Source organism: Astatotilapia calliptera, chromosome 9, assembly GCF_964374335.1.
Source record: "Astatotilapia calliptera chromosome 9, fAstCal68.1, whole genome shotgun sequence".
In the NCBI taxonomy this organism is placed as follows: Eukaryota; Metazoa; Chordata; class Actinopteri; order Cichliformes; family Cichlidae; genus Astatotilapia; species Astatotilapia calliptera.
Genome location: NC_137430.1, coordinates 31695945 through 31721682, shown reverse-complemented (window position 1 = coordinate 31721682; position 25738 = coordinate 31695945). Strand labels below are relative to the sequence as shown.

The 25738-nt window shown below is 40.3% G+C and overlaps 1 protein-coding gene and 1 long non-coding RNA gene across 2 annotated transcripts; both read left to right on the top strand.

The window, feature by feature from the left end:
• Positions 1-8958: 8958 nt before the first annotated feature.
• LOC145430863 (caspase recruitment domain-containing protein 8-like) lies at positions 8959-10230 on the top strand. The gene has a single exon (XM_080305841.1). The coding sequence runs from the start codon at positions 8959-8961 to the stop codon at positions 10228-10230; it is 1272 nt and encodes a 423-aa protein (XP_080161967.1).
• Positions 10231-13428: 3198 nt separating this feature from the next.
• LOC113029815 (uncharacterized) lies at positions 13429-19841 on the top strand. Its single transcript, XR_013911367.1, has 2 exons — positions 13429-13695; positions 16659-19841. It is a non-coding gene; the product is annotated as an uncharacterized LOC113029815 (long non-coding RNA).
• The last annotated feature ends 5897 nt before the right edge of the window (positions 19842-25738 follow it).

Here is a 25738-nt window from a genome sequence, read left to right as displayed (position 1 = left end):
TATAAAACAAAAACAGTCAAAAGTTAACAAAATGCAATTTTAAAAAGATGTGTTTTTAGCTGTTTTTTAAAAGTAATCACTGAGTCTGCAGATCTTAAGTTCTGAGGAAGAGAATTCCACAGTCTGGCAGCCACAGTAGCAAAAGCTCTGTCACCCTTGGTTTTCAGTCTTGTATACTGAATAACAAAGTAGGCCCTGATCACAAGACCTCAGGGACCTACTAGGGGCATAGGGCTGTAAAAGTTCAATGATGTACGCTGGTGCTTGTTCTTGAAGAGCCTTAAATGTCAGAACCAGAATCTTAAAATGGACTCTGAATTCAACGGAGAGCCAGTGCAGCTGTATAAGCAACGGTGTTACATGAGAGTATTTCGATGTTTTTGTCAGAAGCCTTGCTGCAGCATTTTGGACAATCTGCAGACGCTCCAGGGAGTTTTTGTTTAGACATGTAAACAGTGAATTACAGTAGTCCAATCGTGATGAAATGAATGCATGAATAACAATCTCCAGTTCAGTATGAGATACTATGGGGCTCAATTTAGAAATGTTTCTTAAATGATAGACGCAGGACCAAACCAGAGATTTAACGTGGACATCCGGGGTAAGAGCAGAATCAAAGGTTACCCCGAGGTTCCTGATAGACGATTTCACAAATGTTGAAAGAGGACCAAGAGCATTCATTATGTCAGGTACATGTCTGTCTGGAGCACATACAAGGACTTCAGTCTTTTTTTCATTAAGTTGGAGGAAGTTGTCAGCCATCCAACCTTTGATGGTTTCTAAGCACACATTTAGAATCTGCAGCTTAGAAACATCTTCAGGTTTAAAAGATATATATAGCTGGATGTCGTCTGCGTAGCAGTGGTAGCAAATGTCCTCAAAGGGGCTCAAAATATGCTGGAGAGGAAGCAGATATATTAAGAACAATAAGGGCCCCAGCACAGAACCTTGTGGCACACCATAGGACAGGGACGTGGAAGATGACCTGTACTTAGAGACCGCCACAGAAAAGTATCGTTCATAGAGATACGAGGAGAACCACTCTAAGGCAGACCCAGATACACCAACCCAGTATTTCAGCCTTTCAAGCAAAATGTAATGGTCAACGGTGTCAAAGGCTGACGTGAGATCCAACATTAAAAGAACAGAACACTTTCCTGCATTGTTTTGCATCAGAATGTCATTGGAAACTCTAAGAAGGGCTGTTTCAGTAGAATGAGCTCCACGAAAGCCAGACTGAAATTTGTCAAAGATATCATTTTTGTCTAAAACTGCTGTAAGCTGCTTAGCCACAACCTTCTCTAATATCTTAGCAATTAACTGTATTTTTGAGATTGGTCTGTAATTGCTAGTGAGAGATGGGTCCAGCATAGGCTTTTTTAACAGGGGGTGTATAACAGCAGTTTTAAAATAAGCAGGGACTTTACCAGATCCCAGTGAGGTGTTAATTATGGTGAGCACACAGGGACCAATAGAGTGGAAGACATTTTTGAATAACGATGCGGGTAAAATGTCGAGTGAACAGGAGGATGCTTTTGTTGCATTAACTATTTTTTCCAGCTCTGATAGTGAGACGGGTAAAAAGCATTCTGAAACGACAGGCCGAGCTGGCATAGGAACTGACAATGCAGATGCTGATGGGGACAATTTTTTCCTTACATTACTAATTTTTTCTAGAAAGAAAGAAAGAAATGTTTCGCAGTCTTTATTAGAAGAAATAATGGCAGCAGGTGGAGCAGGAGTAATAATATCAGTAATAGTGTCAAATAATACCTTAGGATTATTTGACACGTATGAGAGTTGTGCACCGTTCATCCCTGAATAGGACATTTATTCAGGTAACTTTTGGGTTTTATGTTTGCATCTTATAATCACAGGTTTGAATGACTGTGTTGAGATGGCACGATACCATTTTTTTAATGTCAAATACGATATCATAAATTTGGATATCTGCCGATACCGATATGAATCTGATATATAGTGTGTTTTTTAATCAATAAAACTTTTTTATATCTTGCTACATTTTGTATAAGGTAGACTGTATAACTGCATCTCTACCAGTTTCTCTGCACTCCAGCCTCTTCTGTTCCACGTGAAGGGATTTTCCTTAATGCAGGAGAAATTATCTCCACGAAAAGGAACAGTTTCAGCCATCGCTTTCCAGTTCTCAATCAATTCTACCCCCAGTTCAAAAATATGTATAGGAAAATTTCCCCAATATAATATTATTTATAAATACACCCGTCTAGCGATTAATTGCATAAGTAATGGAAGCATGACCTCACAGCAGAAGCATATTCCATAATGTGTTGTACAGTATTATATGCATATTATATGTAACGTGGTGTTTTCCAGTTATTGTATTTACCAACATCAAGAAGTGAAAAGCAAAGAAAGACCACACAATGGTGCATGTTTAAACAAGGAGAGTTTACTGGTCAAAATTATTTATTACACAAATAAACCACATTTTTAACCCCAAAAATAAACGTTCAAAGCAACACAACAGCGGCCCAATATCAGACAAAACTCCACTCTGTAGAGTGAGTGGGCAATCATAATGAAGCAGTTGGTTTTATTTTGTGGATTCAAGCTGCTCTTCATATTTTTGGCCGCCAGATGTCACCTGAGAGGACTGTGTTGAAAAGCTTCGAGTAATGAACCGTTTTTCAATACAAGCTTCAGAAAGCTTCATTTGGCCATCACTAGGCGGGACTATTCATTTCCGGAGTTTTTGAAGAACTGGAAAAGATTACAAACGTGTATGTCTTTACCTGAGTAGCGTCGATAGAGTCACTAGGACTTTTTAAATTTATTTATTTAATTATCTGAATCGAATAAGGAAATGCCAGATTGGATTTAAAATGGGACCTTCAACAGCAGGTACGGAAACAAGAGAAATTGTATCAAAGTCTTGAAGGAAGGGTCTAACTGGGGTTTGTTTACACGGATTACATGTAGACCTAATTATTTCAAACTTCGGCCTTGATTAATCCTAACATTAAGATCTGGAGTGAGAAACGGAAAACAAGGAAGTGTAAAGCAGATGTCTGTACTATGAAGTACCATTAACGGCTTGTCGAGCTGAACGTCAGAGTTCCCGGCTAGGAAATACGGTCGTTATGTTTAGAGTTTCGGTTTAAAATCGGTTCGCTGTGGTCTGTAGTTTCTGCTTCTAAAGGCTGACTTTGGTCCAAGATGGCTCCGGTGCGTGTTGCTTGCCGTTTGCCTCTGTAAATTGCGTTATTGTTTGTTTTGTTTCTTACAATTTGTGCCACCAAAATCAACTCACTCTGGTGTATGAACGCCCAAAACGTTTGGATCTTCAATATTTTGCCACTAATCAGAAAGACTTTCCTGCTTACTACGTGGTGCGCTCCTGCCCCTAAGCATAGACGCCGGGGTAAACGTGCCGGTCAGCTGGTGAAGCTTAAAGCTTCAGCGCCTGCTGCAGTTGATTATGGTCGGTTCCATCGCATCCCTAGGCGTCTTCTAAAAAAAAAAAAATCTCATGCAACCCGCTTGGCAGGGGCGGATCTAGAGAAATTTTCTTAGGGTGGCATGAGGGTGGCAAAGAAATCAAATGGGGTGGCAAAATCAAAGCGCCCCCCCCCCCCAACACATATGCAGGTGGTTACATATGGTTAAAATGTTTCAAACGCAGTAAGTACACACGTTTTTCATATAAATATAGTCTGTAACTTAATTATTGTCTGTAGCCCACATAATTACACACTTTAGTTACATAAAACATGTGCGTTTTGATATTATGTACTGTATAGCCTGTATGATAAATAAATATGTAGCCCAATAAGTATAAAATCCAGAAAGCTACACAACATGGGACGCTTCATTTACAAACACAAGTCTAACTTAAGTTTCACAGTTTTTGTTAGAAAACAGTCACATTGTTACAGCTTAAATTACACAAAATTACAGAAATCTGCACTGTCATGAACAAAAATTTAAAACTAATCTTTCATGATTTGTTGGATTAACCCTCTGAGATTTGAAGTACAACCGGCCATGTTTGACTCCTTTTCAGTTTACATTTGTGTTTCACACTCAAATTGTTTCATTTTATTTTTTTTCCTCTTGCCTTGTTTGGTATCTTTTCAGCTCAACTGAATTTAGTTGTTTTTTTCACTGACATACTGCATTAGTATTACTGATCTGAAATCACACAAAGAACTTAAAATCCTAGTAGTATTTTTTTTACTGTAAAAAAAACCACACAGACACGTTGAGTAAATTTTTATAACTTGAAATGCAAATATAAATTGTACATTTTGTAAACATATACAACTATTTATCTAAAAATGCAGCCAATACACCTGCTGGGTTTTTTTTTCCATTTTGTACAACCATTTAAAAATATTACTAAAACTAAAATGAGAGAACAATCAGGTGTCTCAATAAGATGCTCCACAAATGATGTGTGGCATTAAAAAAAAAGTTTGTCCACCAAAAGACAGAAGAGCACAGGGACAAACCTGCAGGCCTGACAACAGGAGGTGTATCACTCCACTGGTTTTCTACTTAGTGACAGTGTTTACATTGCAAATGTGCCTTTGTGACATTCATTAGTGCCCTCACTGACACACAAAACAAAACGACTACACAAGACAGCACAACACACTAAGTAAACACTCCACGCTAAACGTCACAAATCTCCCACATCTAAAAACCCTCTCTCTCTCTCTCTCTCTCTCTCTCTCTCTCTCGCTCTGTCTCGCTGCCGTTGCTCCCAAAACTCTCCCTCTTCCTAAACAACCAAATCCTACGTGTTGCCTTTTTTTAAAAAATTGGTCGACATGGTACGTTTTTCCCCCGATAGGAAAGCTTTTTTCCCTTTCTTTACTGTTTTTGCGCTGTCCTTAGAAAATGCTTAAAACACACACACACAAAAACGTGACGACAGTATTTAGAACAAAGCGTGGCTGATATATATGATCATAACTCTGGATTTACTGACCTGTAATTAAAATTAAAAAACTTTGAAGTCCGAACTTTCAATATGGGCTGAAATAGAGACTCAGCGTGGCTGCAGCTTGTTGCTGTGTCAGCTTACATCAGTCATGTGATTTGGAGGTGCAGCGTGTCCGTGGACCACAGAGGGTTAATAACACTCACCTTGCTTCCATTTCCAGAGTGTAACAACCAACCACATGTGTGAAATCTGAAATTCCCATGGTGTTATTCAAAATGTGCTCTGGCACAATCATAAGCATCGCTTGCTAGTGAAAACAAGAAAAAAGCCGGTCCTGCTGTGGGCTGAACCATTTGTTACTGGTGCAGGGGGGAAACACGATCCAATATATTCAGTTTTAGCATTTATATTCACTGTTGACTGTAACTACGCTCAAACTGTTAATGCTATCTTATTTTAATAAACAACACTGTCATATGCAAAACTGGGGTGGCACTTGGGGTGGCAAGGGATCATTTTAGGGTGGCACTTGCCACCCCATGCCACCCTTCTAGATCCGCCCCTGCCGCTTGGGTCATTTATCAAACATGATGTCACAAATCTGGGAGTCATTATGGACTCGGACTTTAAATTGAATAAACATGTTAGTTCTGTGTCAAAAAAAAAGCTTTTTCCAGTGAAGGCAAATGACAAAACTGACGCCAGTTTTGTCAAGACATGACATGCAGAAAGTAATACATGCCTTTATTTCAACTCGCTTTGACTATGGTAATGTAGACTACTTTATGTTGGAGTCAGTCAAGGATCTCTTGCACATCTTCAGCTTGTTCAAAATGCTGCTGCCCGCCTCTTGACTGGTACCCACAGGCACAAACATGCCTGTCCGCTCTTCATTGGCTTCCTGTTTATGATAGAATTAATTTCAAAGTCCTAACGCTGGTTTATAAATGCCATGAATGGGCTTTCTCCACCATAGCTTTCAGAGGTACTTCAGCCTTGTATTCCTTCGCAGGCCCTAGGTCAGCTGTTGGGCTGCTTTTGGTTGTTCTGAAAACTAGGCTGAAACTCAGGAGAATGGTTTTTCAATTATGGCTCCCAAACTTTGGAATATGCTGCTATTAGACAGGCGTCTTCGCTTCCTGTTTTTAAGTCACTTTTGAGAACACACCTTTTTTCAATAGTTTTTAGACTGGTGTGAGTTGATATATTTATGTGTGTATTATGTGTTTTTGTGAGTGTCAGTGGTTTTGTCTTGTGTTTTACCCCTTTGTTTCTGTACAGCACTTTGGGCAAACGTTCCTTTTTTAAATGTGCTAATAGGGGTGGGTTTTTATAATAAATTGATGCACTTTCGCCTGCAGTGTGAACGTAGCCTAAGTCTCATCAGTAAATCCAGCAGCTTTAGCTACAAGAAAAGGCCCTGCACTGTTGGTAAATCTGACCCTAATGTTTCTTATTTAAAATAGATCTTTGTACTGAAGAGATTTTTTATTTATTTATTTTTTCCCACAGGGCTGTTCTCATTTAAACAACCTTAAACAGTAGGGGTGGATCACTTTCTGGTGACTTAAGATGCACATTTTGTGGTCCACCTTTGATATAATGGAACACCGCAAGATCCAGTGTCACATTGTTCAGGAGACTAAAGCAAGGTTGTTTAGTTTCTCAGCGCCTCGCTCCTTTTTTAAAAATTCTTTATGAATCATCCTAAACACCTTTCCTTGACAAAGGTGTTGGCTTTTGTTAGTTTCTTTACAGCCTGTCTGACAATAAAAACAATGTGCTGACACTGCTAAAGATTGTCTTTAACCTAACTTCACTACAAATGACACTGAAACCTCAGGCTATAGCTTCTTTTCATACAGATGTCTTGCTAGAGCTTTGAAGGTTTTTCTGACTGTTACGTCCCCACGAAGAAGTGTGAGTGTGGGGACCGGTAACAAATGGGTCCAGAACGGAGTGAAAGGAAAGCAAACAGGTGTTTAGTAAATAAAGCAGTTTTTATTATAGATAATCTTAACATAAACAGCCGGCAACACTGTTTTACCAATAACACTAGAAAAAGGTCGCAACAACAAAGAACACAACAACCAAACAAAAAACTCCACACCACGAGGAGGAACTTCCGGGGGCCCACAAGCCCACCCTGTCACTAACAGCAGGAAGTTCCACGGCTGCTGCTGTTGAGGCCCACAAGCCCACACTACTCGCATGAAGCAGCTACTCTCCCCACTGCTCCTACAGCTCGACACCACAGGCAGGACCTCTTTTAACACCTAAAACACAGTAAATTCCCCTCCCTCATCCAGTTCATCCCCAGCTATATGACCTCAGAGGTGATTGCTGACTGGGCCCAGGTGGTAAATGAGGCCAATGAACAGCAGCTGTGTCCTGGGGAGAGAGAAGAGCGAGAGGGAGAGACAGAGGGGTGGAGCAAGAGAGGAGGCGGAGAGAGACCACCACACCCACACCCACACAACAGTAGTTTCAGGAGGCCCTGCTAGAGCCCTAACACTGACTTTTATGGTGTTTCTCACAAATATAAGCCAAAATTCACCTTAAAATACAAAAACAAAAGGAAAATTTAACAGTAAAACTGTTCCTCTTCTTACATAAACAGGTCATCACCAGAGGAAATCTGCATTTAAAACTGATTACTGACCGGTGCTGTGGAAATACAAGAACCAGCTAAACTGCTTGCAGTTTAAGCAGGACGGCACATGCCATTCAGACTCTCAGCTGTAACTGTCACATTGTTGCAGTATTGTGTCAGATTGATTTTGATGTTTATTTCTTTTAGGATTACAGTTAATCAAACATTTATCATTGTAACATTAAAATAAACACAAAGGAACTGTGTTTGAAACCATGAAGCACTGATTATTTTATAAGGGTTTTAATTGTTTGTTTGTTTGTTTTTATTCTGTTTTTCAGCAAGGGAAAACTACAAGAGCGAAAAAAAGGTCATGAGGGAATAATTCAAAACATCTGACAGGAAGCAGTGAAAACCAAGACGAGACGAAACGCAGTGTTACTGGAGAAATGGATATGCTATTTAACACAACATCAAGGAGCGAAAGTAGGAGTGGGAGTGAAAGCACTGAAGAAAAAGAAGAGACAGATGTTAGTATACATCCTTCAGAGAGCCGGAGTACACCTCGAGTGCTTTCTAGAAGTTTTAGCCATCCTCCTACAAAAAAAAGACAGTTAAAATCTGCACAAGGCAAAGGTTTGGGAATTGGTGAGACTTTCAATGCCTTGATGCATGACAGCGAGCAGTATAACATGTACAATCAAGCACGGAATAGTTCAGCTCTTGATGTTCTAACTACTTGGTCAAAGAAAGATGGTCCACAAGAGTATGTAATGAAGGAAAAGAGAAGAAATAAGACAAACAAAACAGGTCTGTTGGAAGATTTATTCCTTTATGGTAAAAACAAGCCAAGTGAAAAAGAAAAGACTGAACGCTTACTTTCAGAACCAATGTTTAATCAAGATTACGATCTAAAAAAAAAAAAAAAAAAGATTACGATCTAAAAAAAAAAAAAAAAAAGATTACGATCTAAAAAAAAAAAAAAAAAAGATTACGATCTAAAAAAAAAAAAAAAAAAGATTACAATCTAAAAAAAAAAGAACAAAAAGAATCAGGAATGAATAACTTTGCTTGGAAGTATCCATTGATCCCCTCCACTGGGATTTCAACAGCAAGCACTGAAGCAATGGAACAAGAAAAGTTTGATCATCGTGAACTACAATCTAGGAAAAGAATAATCATACGAAACAATAAGTTGGGTTCTTGGTTAATTCCTTGTGTTAAACACAAGCAAACACAGACAGAAACAACAGGAAGCTTCCTTTCTAACACTCCAGGTGATGGGCTGAAATTTAATCAGCTCCAAAATCCAAAATCAAGCCACTCTAAATATCCTCCTCCCTGCTCCCTCTCTGTGACCTCTTTTGTTGACGAATCAGCAGCAGGTAGCAGCACTGCAAGTCCTGAGAGTGAAGAAATCGTGACACACCGTATTATGAAGTCTGAAACCATGCCAGACGATTATAAACTTCGAGGAACATCTGGATCTAGTGGGCTGTCCAGCAGATCCTGCCTCTTGCCTTGTTCTCACAGCATGGTCTCACTGAGCAAAATACCCCGTGCAAAGAACAACTTTACACAAGTAAACAGCTCACCTGATATGCTGTTAAATGAGTTTACACCAGTTATCACTGATGATTTTGATGATGAAAACTACACGTTCCAGTGCTCCTGTCCAGGCCTGTACCAGTGCAGTGTGACCGGCCTGGTGTTTTTAATGAAGGCAGAAGGAGACGTGGTTTACAGGACTGTCCCTTGGAACAGGAGGCTGCTGGCCCAACACCACAAGAAGCCTGCAGGACCCCTGTTTGACATCAAATGTCAGCAGCAGTCTGTGTGTCAGCTTTGTCTCCCACACTGTGAGCTCATCTCCACAGGTGGAGGTCAGTTCTTGCAGGTCGCTCATGTGAAGGAGGAGGGCATCGAGTTCATCACCCCTCAGCGGATAACGGAAAGTCACGTTGTTATAAACATCACAGGGTTTTCTGGTTATGGTATTGTGAAGGATGAAGACTCTCCTCCCGACCCAGTCCAAGCTTTGGTTCTGCTCTTCTACAAACCCCCAGTTGATCCTGATCCCAGATCCATCCTCAATGTATTGTTGTTGCCAAGGAACATCGTGATCCGTGATGTACAGCGCACCAGGAGGAAACTAATTGGGGATGAGAGGTACATAGATACATCTCCTCACTGCAAACTGCATCCAAAGCAGGTTTACACTCTGTCCACTGTTCCTGAGGATGATCTGATTAAAGTTCAACCAAAAGAAGCTGATTTTGATGATGAGTACTACGACAGTTACTTCACATCTTTCCAGGTGATTTTAAGGAAAATCCTCAAAGATGTTAACCTCAGTCTGAAAGATAAGAGCAGCTCCACCTGTGTTTGGGAAAGAGATCTATGTATTTTCTCCCCTACAGTGGGAACTATAAATCTTTCTCCTTCTGAGAGGCTGTTAAACACACGAAGCTGCTTCATTGAAGCGATATCAGGACCTGTTCTCAGCAGCCTGGTCGACAAACTGCTGGAGAAAAAGGTGATAACTGAAGCAGAGAGGGAGGCAGCAGATGCGATGAAAAACAGAGGGGAAAAGGCTCGTTTTGTTATCGACACTGTGAGGAGTAAAGGTGATGATGCCAGTTCAGATTTGATAAACATTCTCCGTGAGCTTGACAAAACCCTCTTTGAGCACCTCAGGTTAAACTGAACAGATTTTTTTGTAGCATTTGTGGGGAGAAAGTGAAGCAATTACCTGCATGTGTGTAAATGGTAAAATTGCCTGCATTTGTATAGCGCTTTACTCGTCCCTAAGGACCCCAAAGCGCTTTACATATCCAGTCATCCACACATTCACACACTGGTGATGGCAGCTACATTGTAGCCACAGCCACCCTGGGGCGCACTGACAGAGGCTGCCGGACACTGGCGCCACCGGACCCTCTGACCATGACCAGTAGGCAACGGGTGAAGTGTCTCGCCCAAGGACACAACGACTAAGACTGTCAGAGCCGGGGCTCGAACCGGCAACCTTCCGATTACAAGACCATATGTGTAGGGTCAGCATATGGTGGCAAATATTTTAAGAGGTAAAAACAGTTTGTTGGTCTGAAAATTATTTGATAACACACTTTAAATATACACAACCAGTCAAAATTTGGACACACATTCTCATTTAATGGTTTTTCTTTAGTTTTACTACTTTCTACATTGTAGATGCATACTGAAGACATCAAATATATTAAGCAAAACATATGGAGTCATGTAGCAAAGAAAAGAAAAAAATTATCTGAATATGTCTTATACTAGGGCAGCACGGTGGCACGGTGGTTAGCACTGTTGCCTCACAGCAAGAAGGTCCTGAGTTCAATTCCACCATCAGGCCGGGGTCTTTCTGTGTGGAGTTTGCATGTTCTCCCCGTGTTTGCGTGGGTTCTCTCTGGCTTCCTCCCACCGTCCAAAGACATGCAGTTTGTGGGGATAGGTTAATTGGATAATCCAAATTGCTACTAGGTGTGAATGTGAGTGTGAATGGTTGTCTGTCCCTGTGTGTTGGCCCTGCGACAGACTGGCGACCTGTCCAGGGTGTACCCCGCCTCTCGCCCTATGACAGCTGGGATAGGCTCCAGCGCCCCCCGCGACCCTGAAAAGGAGAAGCGGATGGATGGATGGATGTCTTATACTACAGATTCCTCAAAGTAGCCCTTTGCTTTGTTGACAGCGCTGTAAACCCTTGGCCTTCTCTCAGAGAGCTTCATGATGTAGTCACCTGAAATGGTTTTCACATCACAGGTGTGCCTGTCAGGGTTCATTGGTGAAATGTTTTGCCTTCTTTATGGGGTTGGGACCATCAGTTGTGTTGTTTTTTGTTTTAAAATTGCCCGATGCTTTTGTACGCTTCCTTATGTTATTTTACCTTACAGTAACACGATATAACTAACAATGGCATGACCAATATTTTAGGCTTCACACAGTCAAACTGGTCATTTCAGTGACTTTTTGCTTTGAAACTTTGCACTTTGTCACAGACGTTAGACTTCTTCTGTTAAGTTGTTGTGACTGTGTGGAATGAACCAAATCTGACAAGTGAATATAATTCTTTGAAAAAATTTGCATTAAATTAAACTTGATTTGATTCAAACAAGTTCTATAAAATTAAAAATGTTTATAAATTGTGTTTTACTGCAGATCTCACATGTTATTTACGGCAGGAAGTTTCTGATTAAAAATCCACAAACGCACCTTTTGTAAAGACAGCTGAATACTGACATGATGACAGTGTCATCATGTCAGTATTTAAACTCAACATCAGTCTGAGTTTAAATAAAGTGAATCTGTTTCAACAAATCTGACCAAAAGAAGCAGCTAAACACATTTACCTTTAAATTCCTGCTTTGTTTTGAAGCTGTATTGCAATATTGTGAATTGGGTTTTAGTCTGCTCTTTAGGCTACTTTTTAGTATTGTTTATTTATTCTCACTTTTATTTTTAGATTTTCAGTTTCTAGCTTGCTTTATTAAATATAATAACTTGTATCCATGGTTATTTAACTTGTTTACAGTAAAGTGAAATGGTTTTTTTTATTTAATTTAAGATGTATTTACTGTACCTTAAATTACATTAATTTACTTTGAAGATTTTTTTTTTAATATTTCGGCGACTCTCCCAACATTGATGACATAGACTGGGCATGGCCTCCCATCCAAGGCCCTGAGAAATCACTTGAATCACTATGGGTTACCCTATGTACCCACGTAATTGGTTTTTGGTCCCGTATGGTGATGAATTGTTAAGTAACAATTTTTGTATGTTAAAAAAGCATTTTTTTTCTTTTTGTATATAAATAAATGTTGATGTTGTGTGATGGGATTGTGTGCTTCAGTTTTATTTATAATGTGCCAAATAACTACAATTGATGGCTCAAGGCAATGCCATCCAGAGTAAGGATCTTGTTAGTCACAGTGTTACTAAGAATTTTACATCCAGTACGATGTCCTCAGTTTTATCTGAATTTAGAAGCACATAATAATGAGCATTAAAAGTTTGTGAACATGTATGATATGCCTTCTGAAGCATGGATAATATAAATAGAAATGGTCCCAGCATGAAACCCTGTAGAGCATCATCATTAACCTCAGTTGAAGTCAAATTATTATGATTGGGAAACAGACTTCGGATGCAGTATTTCTCTTCATGTAGGTGTAATTCCCATCAGGCAAGCATCACAAAGATCTCCCAACTGCTGTGATAGTTCTACATGGTTTGGGGGAAATGAATAAAATCTCTTTAAAACAGAATATAAATGACATTTGTTTTATATTACTGTATATCTCTATATATTGTGTATTACTTAACAGACATATTTTTTCTTTGTTTCATATTCTCTAGGTCACATGGCCGCAAACGTTAATACGTAAGATGTCTTATGGTACTACTTCATTCAACAATCTAATTTATCCTTTGTTTAATAAACAACCTGAAAAAACAACAAAGAAAAGTATCAACACACCCTTTAAAGCCAGGAGTTCCTTTCTAAATTAGGAAATGGATAATGTTTAAATAAAGTGTTTGGTCTACTTTAAAAAAAATCGAATCTGGAATAAAATAAACTCACATACAGTGCGGGCATATGAGTTTAATATCAAAGTAAGGAAAAGGATCAGTGATGATTCAGTCGAAACAGGAGAAATGGTTTCAACACTGTTAGCTGTCCAGTGGATTGAAGATGCAAACCCGCTGAGATCTGTGTTATGCTCAGACTCGAGTTCATCATTGGCCAGTTTACAAGACAGTCACTCAGACTGCAGACCTGACATCCTGATAGAGATCCAGCAAACGTTAAGGCTGACGCATTTGTTTGAGAGGATTTGATTGATTTTCACATTTCAGTCAAGACTCCAACCAGTTGGTGGCGGTAAAGCACTATTTTGCTGTTTGCAAACCATCAATAAATAATATCAAGAAGAAGAAGAAAAAGAAGACGCACCTGAAAAAAAGGTGGGCGGGACTATTCATTAGCGGAGTTTTTGAATAACTGGAAAAGATTACAAACGTGTACATCTTCACCTGAGTAACATCGACAGAGTAACTCGCACTTTTTTAATTTATTTATTTAATTATTCGAGTCGAAGGAGGAAATGCGAGATTGGATTTACCATGGGAGCTCCAGCAGCAGGTAAGGAAACACGAGAGCATCTCTAGCAAATTTATCTATAAACGTTACACTTTTAAAATGTATCAAAGTTTTGAAGGAAGGGTCTCGATGGGGTTTGTTTACACGGATTACCTGTAGACCTGATTATTTGAAACATAGGCCTTGATTAATATGAGCAGATCTGGTGTGACAGACAGAAAGCGAGGAAATGTAACCTCCTAAGACCCGAACTCTTCCATGGCATGCATTTTTTATTTCCCTTTGATATTCGGGCATATTGGGACCCGATAAATGTAAAAACAAAGAATTAGCAGTTTTTTTTTTTTTTACCTAATTTTCTTTTCTAAGAAAAACGAGAGCCACACATGAGGATATTCGTTTAAAATTTCGATAGAACAGTAGTAGTATAACGTCCCCGTAAGTCATTCAGTTTCGGTTTGAAATCGTCTGATTCTTTTATTTAAAGCATGTTTCATGCGCAGTAGTCTTTAGTTTCTGCTTCTTGTTCAGTTGTTGCTTTGCATGCCCTGTACAGGCTCTTGGTAAATGCATTGAGGAAATCAATGACTGGTTGTGCCACAATTTTCTCCAGCTAAACAAAAACAAAACTGAGGTAATAGTCTTTGGTGCCAAAGAAAAACGATTACAGGTCACCAGAGAACTTCAATCTATACATCTAAAAACCACAAACCAGGCGAGAAATTTGGGTGTAGTGATGGATGCAGACCTAAACTTAGAAAAACACATTAAGACAATAACAAAGTCAGCTTACTATCACCTCAAGAATATTTCAAGGATAAAAGATCTGATGTCTCAACAGGACCTGGAAAAACTAGTCCATGCATTCATCTTTAGTAGGCTTGATTACTGTAACAGCATCTTTACAGGTCTACCTAAAAAATCAGTCAGACAACTACAGCTCATTCAGAACTCTGCTGCTCGAGTCCTCACTAAGACCAAAAAAGTGGACCACATCAGTCCAGCTCTGAGGTCCTTACACTGGCTGCCTGTCCGTCAGAGGATAGACTTTAAAGTTCTGATGCTGGTCTATAAAGCTCTGAATGGTTTAGGACCAAAATACATCAGTGACCTCCTGACCCAGTATGAACCTTCCAGATCCCTCAGGTCATCTGGATCCGGTCTTTTATCAGTTCCCAGAGTCAGAACCAGACACGGAGAAGCTGCATTCAGCTTTTATGCTCCTTATATCTGGAACAAACTCCCAGAAAGCCTCAGATCAGCTGAAACACTCAGTTTATTTAAATCCAGGTTGAAGACTCACCTGTTCTCAGCTGTTCATGATTTTATCGACTGTTATTTTTTTAATCAATTTTAAATCGTGCTTTTTTTTAAATTGTTTTTGTTTTTTAATGTCTCTGTAAAACACTTTGAATCACATTGTTGTTGAATTGTGCTATATAAATAAACTTGCTTTGCATGAATAACATAAATATAAGATAAGATAACCTTTATTAGTCCCACATGTGGGAAATTTGTTTTGTCACAGCAGGAAGTGAACAGTGCAAAAGTTATATAGCAAAAATTAGAATACAATAAGAATAAAACACTGTACACAACTGTACAGAATAGAATAAAATACTATATACAGTAGAATAAATAGAATAAAATATACAATAGGGTAAAAATAGAATACAAATGCTTAATACAACTGAGTAAAAATACAAGGAGTTCTAATAACTTATCAAAGTGTGTTTAATATTCTGTATAATCAATTTGTATTATTATTGCCTTCAAATGACTTCAGCTGGGATAAGTGATGGATGGAGCGAGTGTTACTGCGGTCTGGGATTTTCCAAACAGGGGGCTGGAAAGGAATTGCACTGGAGCACAGCAGTTAAATATAAGAAATAAAATGCATTTCATTGGCTATGGGACATATTTGTTAGACAAAACATGCACCTACAAATGACATGATGTTACTTTATTCAACAATATATATTTTATGCTAAATAAAAGCCTGAAACTAATATAGAAATACAAAAAGCAAATCAAAGTAAAACTGTTCCTCATTCACATAAACGGGTCATCCCCAGAGAGAATCTGCATAAAAACGGACATCTGACTTGTGCCATGGAAATGCAAGAACCAGCTAAAGCTACATATTTTCTTTGCAAGCCATGTATGCATTTTTCAGAGTTTAAACAGAATTAAGATGGCACATGCCATTTACATTTTCACCTGTAACTTTCAAGTATTTGTAGTATTTTCTATGGGCTGTGTTATATTTATATTGTCTATACCAGCGGTCCCCAACCCCTGTGCCTTGGACCGGTACCGGTCCGTGAGTCGCTTGGTACCAGGCCGCGAGAGTTGAGGCTCAGGTGTGAAATGTATGGTTTTCAGGGTTTTTATCGGTTTTCAGCGTTATTTTGTTATTGTCTTTATCGTTAACTCTGTTTTCCTGGGTCTTTTCACATGTGTTATGAATAAATCTTTTTTTTCGGTACTAGTACTAGTTTTATTTTGTTGTATTTATCCACGACACCTTAAAGGTCGGTCCGTGAAAATACTGTCGGGCACAAACCGGTCCGTGGCGCAAAAAAGGTTGGGGACCGCTGGTCAATACCACAGGTGTCGAACTCCAGGCCTCGAGGGCCAGTGTCCTGCGGGTTTTAGATGTGTCCTTGCACAGCTGATTTAAATGGCTAAATTACCTCCTTGACATGTCTTGAAGTTCTCCAGAGGCCTGGTAATGACCTAATCATTTGATTCAAGTGTGCTGACTGGTGTTATCTAAAACCTGCAGGACACCGGCCCTCGAGGTCTGGAGTTCGACACCCCTGGTCTATACTGTTGATTGAAAGTTTTGGGTTTTTTTTTTTTTTTTTTTTTTTTTTTTTTTTTTTTAAGGTTACACAGTTAATAAATCATTTACCATTGTCGCATTAAAATAAACACTGTGAGGCACTGTGTTTATAAGAGTTTTAATTAGTTAATGAATTTTATTCTGTGTTTTCCACCAGGGGAAAACTCCAACAGCCAAAGTCGCTGTAAAATGTTTTGAATAGTTCATAACATTTTCAGTGGTCATTGAAAACAAAGGCAAGCTCAATTTCCCTTGATGGAGGAATTTGGATATACCGCTTAACAAAAAAAATCAAGAAGTGAAACTTCGAGTGGAAGCGAAAGCACAGGAGAAAAAGAAGACTCCGAAGTTAGATCGTAACCTAATGATCCAGAATAAACCCGTGTCTCAGCTTCTAAACCAGTGTTTTAGAAGTTCATCCCTAAATTCTCAGTAAGCTTGTTTTTCAACTCTTGTATATCATTGGATGTTCATACCTGGGTGCATAACAGCCACTAGAACAAGATGTACAGTCCAACACGGAATAGAACAGCAAGAGCTGAACTAACTTCAGTTCAGGCAGCACAAGATGCCCTTCGACCAGCACAAGATGCCGTACAGTTCTTTCGGCCAACACAAGATGCTGTTCAGCCCCTTCGACCAACACAAGATGCTGTTCGGTTCCTTCGACCAACACAAGATGCTGTTCAGCCCCTTCGACCAACACAAGATGCCGTTTGGGCCCTTCAACCAACACAAGATGCTGTTCAGCCCCTTCGACCAACACAAGATGCCGTTTGGGCCCTTCAACCAACACAAGATGCTGTACAGTTCTTTCGGCCAACACAAGATGCCGTTAGGGCCCATCGACCAACACAAGATGCCGTTAGGGCTTTTCAGCCAAGACAAGATACCGTTCGGTTCCTTCGACCAACACAAGATGGCCTTCAGGCCCTTCAAACAACACAAGACGCCCTTCAGGTAAAACAAGACGCCCTTCGGGCAACACAAGATGCACTTCGGGCAACACAAGATGCCCTTCGGGCAACACAAGATACCTTTCGGGCAAAACGAGATGACCTTCGGGTCCTTCAGGCAACACAAGATAACCTTCGGCTCCTTCAGGTAACACAAGATGACCTTCGGGCAAAACAAGACGCCCTTCGGGCCCTTCAGGTAAAGCAAGATGCCCTTCAGGCAAAACAAGATGCCCTTCAGGCAAAACAAAATGCCATTCATGCAAAGCAAGATGCACTTCGGGCCCTCGAGGCAAAACAACATGCCTCTCAGGTCCTTCAGGCAAAACAAGAAGCCATTCGGGCAACACAAGATGCCCTTCAGGCAAAACAAGACTCTCTTCGGGCAACACAAGAGGCCCTTCAGGCGAAACAAGATTCTCTTCAGGCAACACAAGATGCCCTTCAGGCGAAACAAGATTCTCTTCGGGCAACACAACATGCCCTTCAGGCAGCGCAAGATGCCCTTCGGGCAACAGAACATGCCCTTCAGGCGACACAAGATGCCCTTGGGTCAAGACCAGATATCCGTCAGCCTCTTCAGGCAACACGAGATGGTCTTAATGACACTTGTTCACCTTTTGTTGACGAATCAGCAGCAGGTAGCAGTTCTGACTATGAAGAAGTCATGAAACGCATTAATATGGAGTCGGAAACTGTGTTGGATGATGATTAAATAAACTTTAATGAAAATCTGCTCCACTCTCAGCTTATCCTCTCTTTCACTTCTCCAGTAATTTCAGTGGGCCCTGGAGGACATCCTGCCTCTTGCCTTGTTCTCACAGGATGGTCCTCACTGAGCAAAATACCCTGTGCAAACAACGTCGCACAAGTAAACAGCTCACCTGATATGTTGTTAAAGGTCTTCACACCTGTTATTAATGATGATTTTTAATGATGAAACCTGCCTGTACCAGTGCAGTGTGACCGGCCTGGTGTTTTTAATGAAGGCAGAAGGAGACGTGCTTTACAGGACTGTCCCTTGGAACAGGAGGCTGCTGGCCCAACACCACAAGAAGCCTGCAGGACCCCTGTTTGACATCAAATGTCAGCAGCAGTCTGTGTGTCAGCTTTGTCTCCCACACTGTGAGCTCATCTCCACAGGTGGAGGTCAGTTCTTGCAGGTCGCTCATGTGAATGACGAAGGCATCGAGTTTATTAATCCTCACCTCAGGATGAAGACTCTCCTCCTGACCCAGTCCAAGCTTTGGTTCTGCTCTTCTACAAACCCCCAGTTGATCCTGATCCCAGATCCATCCTCAGTGTGTTGTTGCTTCCAAGGAACATCGTGATCCGTGATGTACAGCGCACCAGGAGGAAACTAAATGAAGATGAGAGGTACATAGATACATCTCCTCACTGCAAACTGCATCCAAGGCAGGTTTACACTCTGTCCACTGTTCCTGAGGATGATCTGATTAAAGTTCAACCAAAAGAAGCTGATTTTGATGATGAGTACCACGACAGCTACTTCACGACATTCCAGGTGATTTTAAGAATCCTCACAGATGTTGACCTCAGTCTGAAAGATGAGAGCAGCTCCACCTGTGTTTGGGAAAGAAAATTGTGTCTTTTCTCCCCTACAGTGGGAACTTTGAATCATCCTCCTTCTGAGAGGCTGTTAAACACACGAAGCTGCTTCATTGAAGGGATATCAGGACCTGTTCTCAACAGCCTGATCGACAAACTGCTGGAGAAAAAGGTGATAACTGATGCAGAGAGGGAGGCAGCAGATGCGAAGCAAGACAAAAGGGAAAAGGCTCGTTTTGTTATTGACACTGTGAGGAGTGAGTTCACTTTCTCCATGAGAATGATCACATCCTCTGTCAGCACCTCAGGTTAAACTGAATGGATATTTTATGGATCATAATGTGTTTCTTTAATGATGCCAAAGTCATTTTTATCTTTCTTTGACAACTGAAGTGAGTGAAGAAAGACATTTTTTTTTTATTCTGAAACCATATAATTTAAACTTTTCATCAAATATTGCAGCTGCATTTATTTTTATTCTGCACTTTTGCACTTTGTCACAGACGTTAGAGTTCTTCTGTTCAGTTGTTGTGACTGTGTGAACCAAATCTGACAGGTGAAGATAATTCTTTAAAAAAAAAAAGTTGCATTAAAATCAATTTTGATTTGTTTCAAAGAAGTTCTATAAAATTAAAAATGTTTATAAATTGTTTTTTACTGCAGATCTCACATGTTATTTATGGCAGGAAGCACACATTTCTCTGTAGGTTTCTGATTTAAAAATCCACATACGCACTTTTTGTAAAGACAGCTGAATGATGACAGTGATTTCAACATCCTAGTCTGAGTTTAAATAAAGGGAAACAAACATTAAAGTGTCTTTAGTGTGTGTTTGAATCTGTTTCAACAAATCTGACAGAAACTAAACAGCTAAACACATTTACCTTTAAATTCCTGCTTTGTTTTGAAATTATGCAATAATGTGAGTTAGATTTTAGTCTGCTCTTTAGGGTGTTTTTCAGCATTATTTATTCTCACTTTTATTTTCAGTTTCTATTTTGCTTTATTAACTATAATAACTTGTCCCCATGGTTATTTAACTTGTTTAAAGTAAAGTGAAACAATTTTTAGCTTTAAGACGGCCTTTAACGAGGTATCAAATTAATTAAATTTACTTGAAAGTGTGTTACAAGATAATTTCCTTTAAACTGTTTGTACCTTCATCAGCCAGCAGGGGGAGGCATTTGCTTAATAAGAGTGCTCTTAAACTCACTGCAGGTGAAACCTGATGAAGCCACGGTTTGATATCCTGCACAAAGGAAACCAAAAGCAGGACAATCACAGAATCTGTGCTCACATCTTTAGACAGCTAAATTTCACCCTAAGTTAGTGTCTGTATGTGTGAAATATAATACTACATTATTCTACAGCTGCACTCTGGTGTCCACATTAATGCTGTATTGTGAGTAAACCAAACTAGCATTTGATCTCAGTATTTACAGGCTGGCATCAAATGCAGAAGGAAAGGTTTAAAAATAAGCTTCTGATTGTTTCCAGGTGAGCAGTTTGTATTGTTTTAGCTCATTTTATTGAGACATGATAAGGTAAGCAATATTTAACATGAAACTTCGACAGTAACCTAAAGTGCAAGCACTCTCTGTCAGTATATCATTTGACTGGTTAGCCCACTATAGAATGGCTTATATTACATAAATCTGAATAAGTTAAATCCAGGATGTCTGAGAATGTAACAGACTGATTCAGTTTCATCTCCACAAGGACAGACAGCCTACAGGACGTCTTTCGAAACACTCAGTTTGATGCATCACACTGTTTATTCAACTTGCGCTCACAACACTCAACATTCGCTTTAATAATCATCAGATTGTTGTACTGGCAGACCGGGGTGGTGGTCCTCATTTTTAAGAAGGGAGTTGAAGGGTGTGTTCCTACCATAGGGGAAATCAGACTCCTCAGCCTCCCTGGGAAAGTCAGGGTGCTGGAAAGGAGAGTCCGTCCCTTAGTCGAACCTCGGATACAGGAGAGGGTGGCTGTAGCTCAGGTGGCAGAGCAGGTCAGCCACTAATCAGAAGGTCGGTGGTTCGATCCCAGGCTGCCTCCTAGCTGCATGCCAAATATCCTTGGGCAAGATACTAACCCCATGTTGGCCTACTGGTGGTGGTCAGAGGGCCCGGTGGCGCCTGTGTCCGGCAGCCTCGCCTCTGTCAGTGCGCCCCAGGGTGGCTGTGGCTACAATGTAGCTGCCATCACCAGTGTGTGAATGACTGAATGTAGTGTAAAGCACTTTGGGGTCCTTAGGGACTGAGTAAAGCGCTGTACAAATGCAGGCCATTTACCATTTAACAATGGGAGTTTTTCCCAACCAGTCTGGTTGTCTTAATTCTCAAGATGATAAAGAGCTGGTCCAGTGTTCCACGACCAGGACGAAAGCCGCATTGTTCCCCCTGTGTTGTGTGGACTTGGAGAAGGCATATGACTGTGTCCTGTGGGAGGTGCTGCTGGAGTATGGGGTGTCTAGCCCATTGCTAAGGGCCATTTACAACCTTTGCAAGAGTTTGGTCCACATAGCCGGCAGTAAGTCGGACTCGTTCCTGGTAGGTGATGGACTCCGCCAGGGCTGCCCTTTGTCACTGATTCTGGTCATAGTTTTTATGGACAGAATTTCTAGGCATAGCCAAGTGGCGGAGGGCTTTCACTTGGGTGGTCTCAGGATCTCATCTCTGTTTTTGCAGATAATGTGGTTCTGTTGGCTTCATTGGGTGATGGCCTCCAGCTTTCCTTGGAACGGTTCGCAGCCGAGTTCAAAGCGGTGGGAATGAGAATCGGCACCTCCAAATCTGGGGCCATGGTCCTCAGCCAGAAAAGGGTGGATTGCCCGCTCCAGGTTGGGGATGAGTTCCTGCCCCAAGTGGAGGAGTTCAAGTATCTCAGGGTCTTGTTCATCAGTGACGGAAGAAGGGAGCGGGCGATCGACAGACGGATTGGTGCAGCGGCCACAGTGATGCGAACGCTGCACTGGTCCGTGGTGGTGAAAAGAGAGCTGAGTGTAAAAGCGAAACTCTCAATTTACCGGTTGATCTACGTCCCTACCCACACCTATGGCCACGAGCTGTGGGTAGTGACCGAAAGAACGAGATCGCGGATACAAACAGCGGAAATGGGCTTTCTCTAAAGGGTGGCTGGCCTCTCCCTTAGAGATGGGGTGAGAAGTTCAGCCGTCCGGGTGGGGCTCAGCTTGGGCTGCTGCCCCTGCGACCCGGCCCCGGATAATCGGAAGAAGATGGATGGATGGCACTGTTGTAGTGAACCGCTCAGTGTCATGTCATCTTTATTTTGCTTGATTTATTTATTATTTTTGCTGCATTTACAAAGACATTTTTGGCTCTGCTTCTACTTTGTTGACTTATTAAACATATTTCAGTCTTACCTTACATTATACTGTGCATTGTGCTGATGTTTGTTGTGTTTAAATTAATATTCATGTGGTGGAAGAAAACAGTTTCTCAAATTCATAAAATCTACATCTTACAGTATAAAGCGCCTCGATCCGACTGTTTTTGCAATTTAATCAGAATCAGAATACTTTATTGATCCCTGGGGGAAATTATTTTTTGTTACAGTGCTCCATTTTAAACCAACATTAAGACAAATTTAGTGCAATATATAAAAAACTGAATATAAATTTAGGCACTTCCGCCCTGGCTTCACTTTTATAACGGTGTCTTTGACTTTGAAAGGATCGTAAACCCGCTTCCTGTGTGCGCTCTGACTGCCGCTGGCTTGCGCTCTCAGATTGAGTGATCGGTCCCAGCTCAGCATCCAGCCTTCACACCGGACGGTGCGCCTGTGAGAGGAAGAGCAGAGCCGCTCTCTGTCGTTCAGCTTCTTCACAGAGTTTACAGCCTCGCTGACAGAACTTTGGCCTTTTTGGAGCTTCGGAGCTTCGTTTTACAACATTTCATCCCGGCGTAAACAAGCGGAATTTAAGCTTTGGAGGAGAGCGCAGCGGAGGTCTGGAGATGAACCCCCCGTGTGCCCGCTGTGGCAAGATCGTGTACCCGACGGAGAAAGTCAGCTGCCTGGACAAGGTGGGAACTTTTCTTTGGGGACAAATCAGACGTTTCTGTGTGTTAAACAAAATGATGAAAACAGTTTAACACACAGAAATGCGTGTAAACTGGAGGTGGGTCACGTGAACGGTGAAGTGAGGAAAACTCACCTTTCAAACCCTTTTTAAGCTTCATGCTTGTAAAAACACTGGATCATTATATATAACTACCTTATGAGTGCAACGCTAGTGTGGGTTATTTAAGATGGTCTAGTGACAAAAGCTGTGATACACCGTTGTAGAGACCAAATGTGTGGGTGTGCCGTTTAATTTACCAAATTTATTTCCTCTGTTATTTAAATTTATCTAAAACAAACAAACAAATTAATATATTTCTGTTAATTTAGATTAAACCCAGCTTGCTATAAACACAGTTTACAGTTTGTTAATGTCATCGGTCAGCTCACTTCAGTTGTTTTTCTCTATATTTTTGTAAGTAAAATTGTTAAAGTGTCACAATTACAGATCAAGAAATATTGTAACAACCAGCTGTTAACATAGCGCAGACTTCTTTTAAATAAGTGCTCGAATGGTCCAATGATATGATGAATAATGGCTGTAACAGGAATGTTTTGGACCATCTTTGCTCTTAAATTCCGGCGTAAAACCACATTGTTAATTTGTGCATTTGCTGGTAACACCTCTGTAATAGTCGCTTGCATAATGGTGATAAATTATTAAAATATCTTCAGCAGCCTCATGCATTCACTGTCAGTCCTGTGTGGAATCAGATGACACAACAGCATGTAGGCAGCAGCGCACATAATATTAGCTCCTCGTCTTCATCACAAAAGACTCTTGTTTTAGGAATCAGCAGCAGATCAACAGTTTTTGATTGTAGAAGTAAGAAGAAAATATGTGGATCCAACTTTATTATAAGAGCTCAGCAATGAGGAGAGTGTGGTTTAGAAAGAGAGAGCAGGCTGGACCAAATGCTACCTGAAAGTCTGGGTTATAATAGAACTAAAGGCAGTGTTGGAGGCAGTCATTTAGAGAGGGACGCAGGCAAAGAAAGAAGTTTAAGGAGAATGTGAGAAAAAGAAGGTCGAGGGACATAAAGATGTTTGCTATTCAAGCACGTCCCTGCTGTCCCTTACAAAATAACCTTTAATCAGACGTTTTCACAGGTGACACTCATTTTACATTTTTGACTCAAAGTCTGAAAATAAAACTAAAGAAATAAAAAAAGAAATCCAGGATTCTGTTTATCATTTGTGTTTTAATTAAAAGTTCCTGCAGGATCAGCATTAAAAATAACAGCAGAAATGTTTTAGCGCACAGTTCCTGTTCTTGCCATGAAGAGTATTTCAGAGTTAGCAGCTTTTTCTAGATCCAATGTGATTCTGAGACCTCGTCTTTGGTCATTTGTTAATATCAAATCCTGATCCAGTACCAGTGTTAAATATACATATATAAGCTGTATTACTCACTAAGGAAGAGACTGGGAACCAGTCATGAAGTGTGAGGCAACATCAGGGCTGAGTTAAACACTGATTTACTTACATTATTAAAAAAAATAAATAAATAAATGTGACCAACAATTTAAATTTACAGAACTGGGTTTTGTTATTAGCATATTAACAGGACTAAAATCAAAATAAAAAAGGTAAATTTAAGATTTAAGCTCAGTGTGGAAGTCTTTTCTGTACTTTAATGTCATTCACAGTCAAATCAAAGGAGTCGCCCCCTAGTGGCTGTTACAAAGAAAGCAGGTTTAAGGCACCTCTGTAGCAGCTTTGCTTCTCTGGTTCTTCGAGTTCTCTGTTTACTGCACATTTTTTTTTCTATTGTATCCCAGGGAACATACTGCAAATGGTTGCATCACGCATGTCCCAGCTCACAGTCTTGGCAGGAAGAACAAACAAAAAACTTTAATCTGATTTTTAACAAAATACTTTGTACAGAAAGATTAAAAAAAATCTACGCGGACAGTTAACAAAAGAACAGAACAGAACAGAGATGATGTTGTAACATAAATACACACCAGGAGGAGGAAACTAAGGAACAGGTGAACTTAAAAAGAAAACCATTTAAGAAGGGAAGGCAACTGACTTTCAAAATAAAACAGGAAGTGAATTGAAAGTGTGACTGTCCATGCGGATGCTAATCTGCAACATAAAGACGGAAAACCTTAAAGCCTCTTGAAAATGGCTCCAGCTGTTGTTTAGCCAATCTTCTTGAAGTACAAAAATTGTAGTAAAGATAACAGATACAATATTTGATTGCTTGACACAGAGTCAAATATCAGCCTAAGTGTGCATTAGTCCATTTCTAGTTCTTCCTTTACTGAAACTGAGTGTGTGCTCTGTGCAGTGGAAAATAAAAGTTTGACTTGTTACAGGTTCACTGAGGATTTGCATTTCAACACATCCTGCTCTTTGACTGCACTTAAGTAGAGGATTAATATGGAAGTCATATGACCATGTTGACATCTCGAACACAAAATGCAGTCGCTTTCTAACTAATTTGACTTTGACTTTGACTAATCCCGGAGCGGGACAGATGGAGGACGATCTGTGCTGGATATTAAAACAAGTAAAACAGAATCATATCTGTCACATTTTCTTCTGAACAAATATCAGTTTGCTTTCAGCTTCATACGTCATGTAGAAAAGTTTCTGATTTTTGTAGCAACATAAGGTG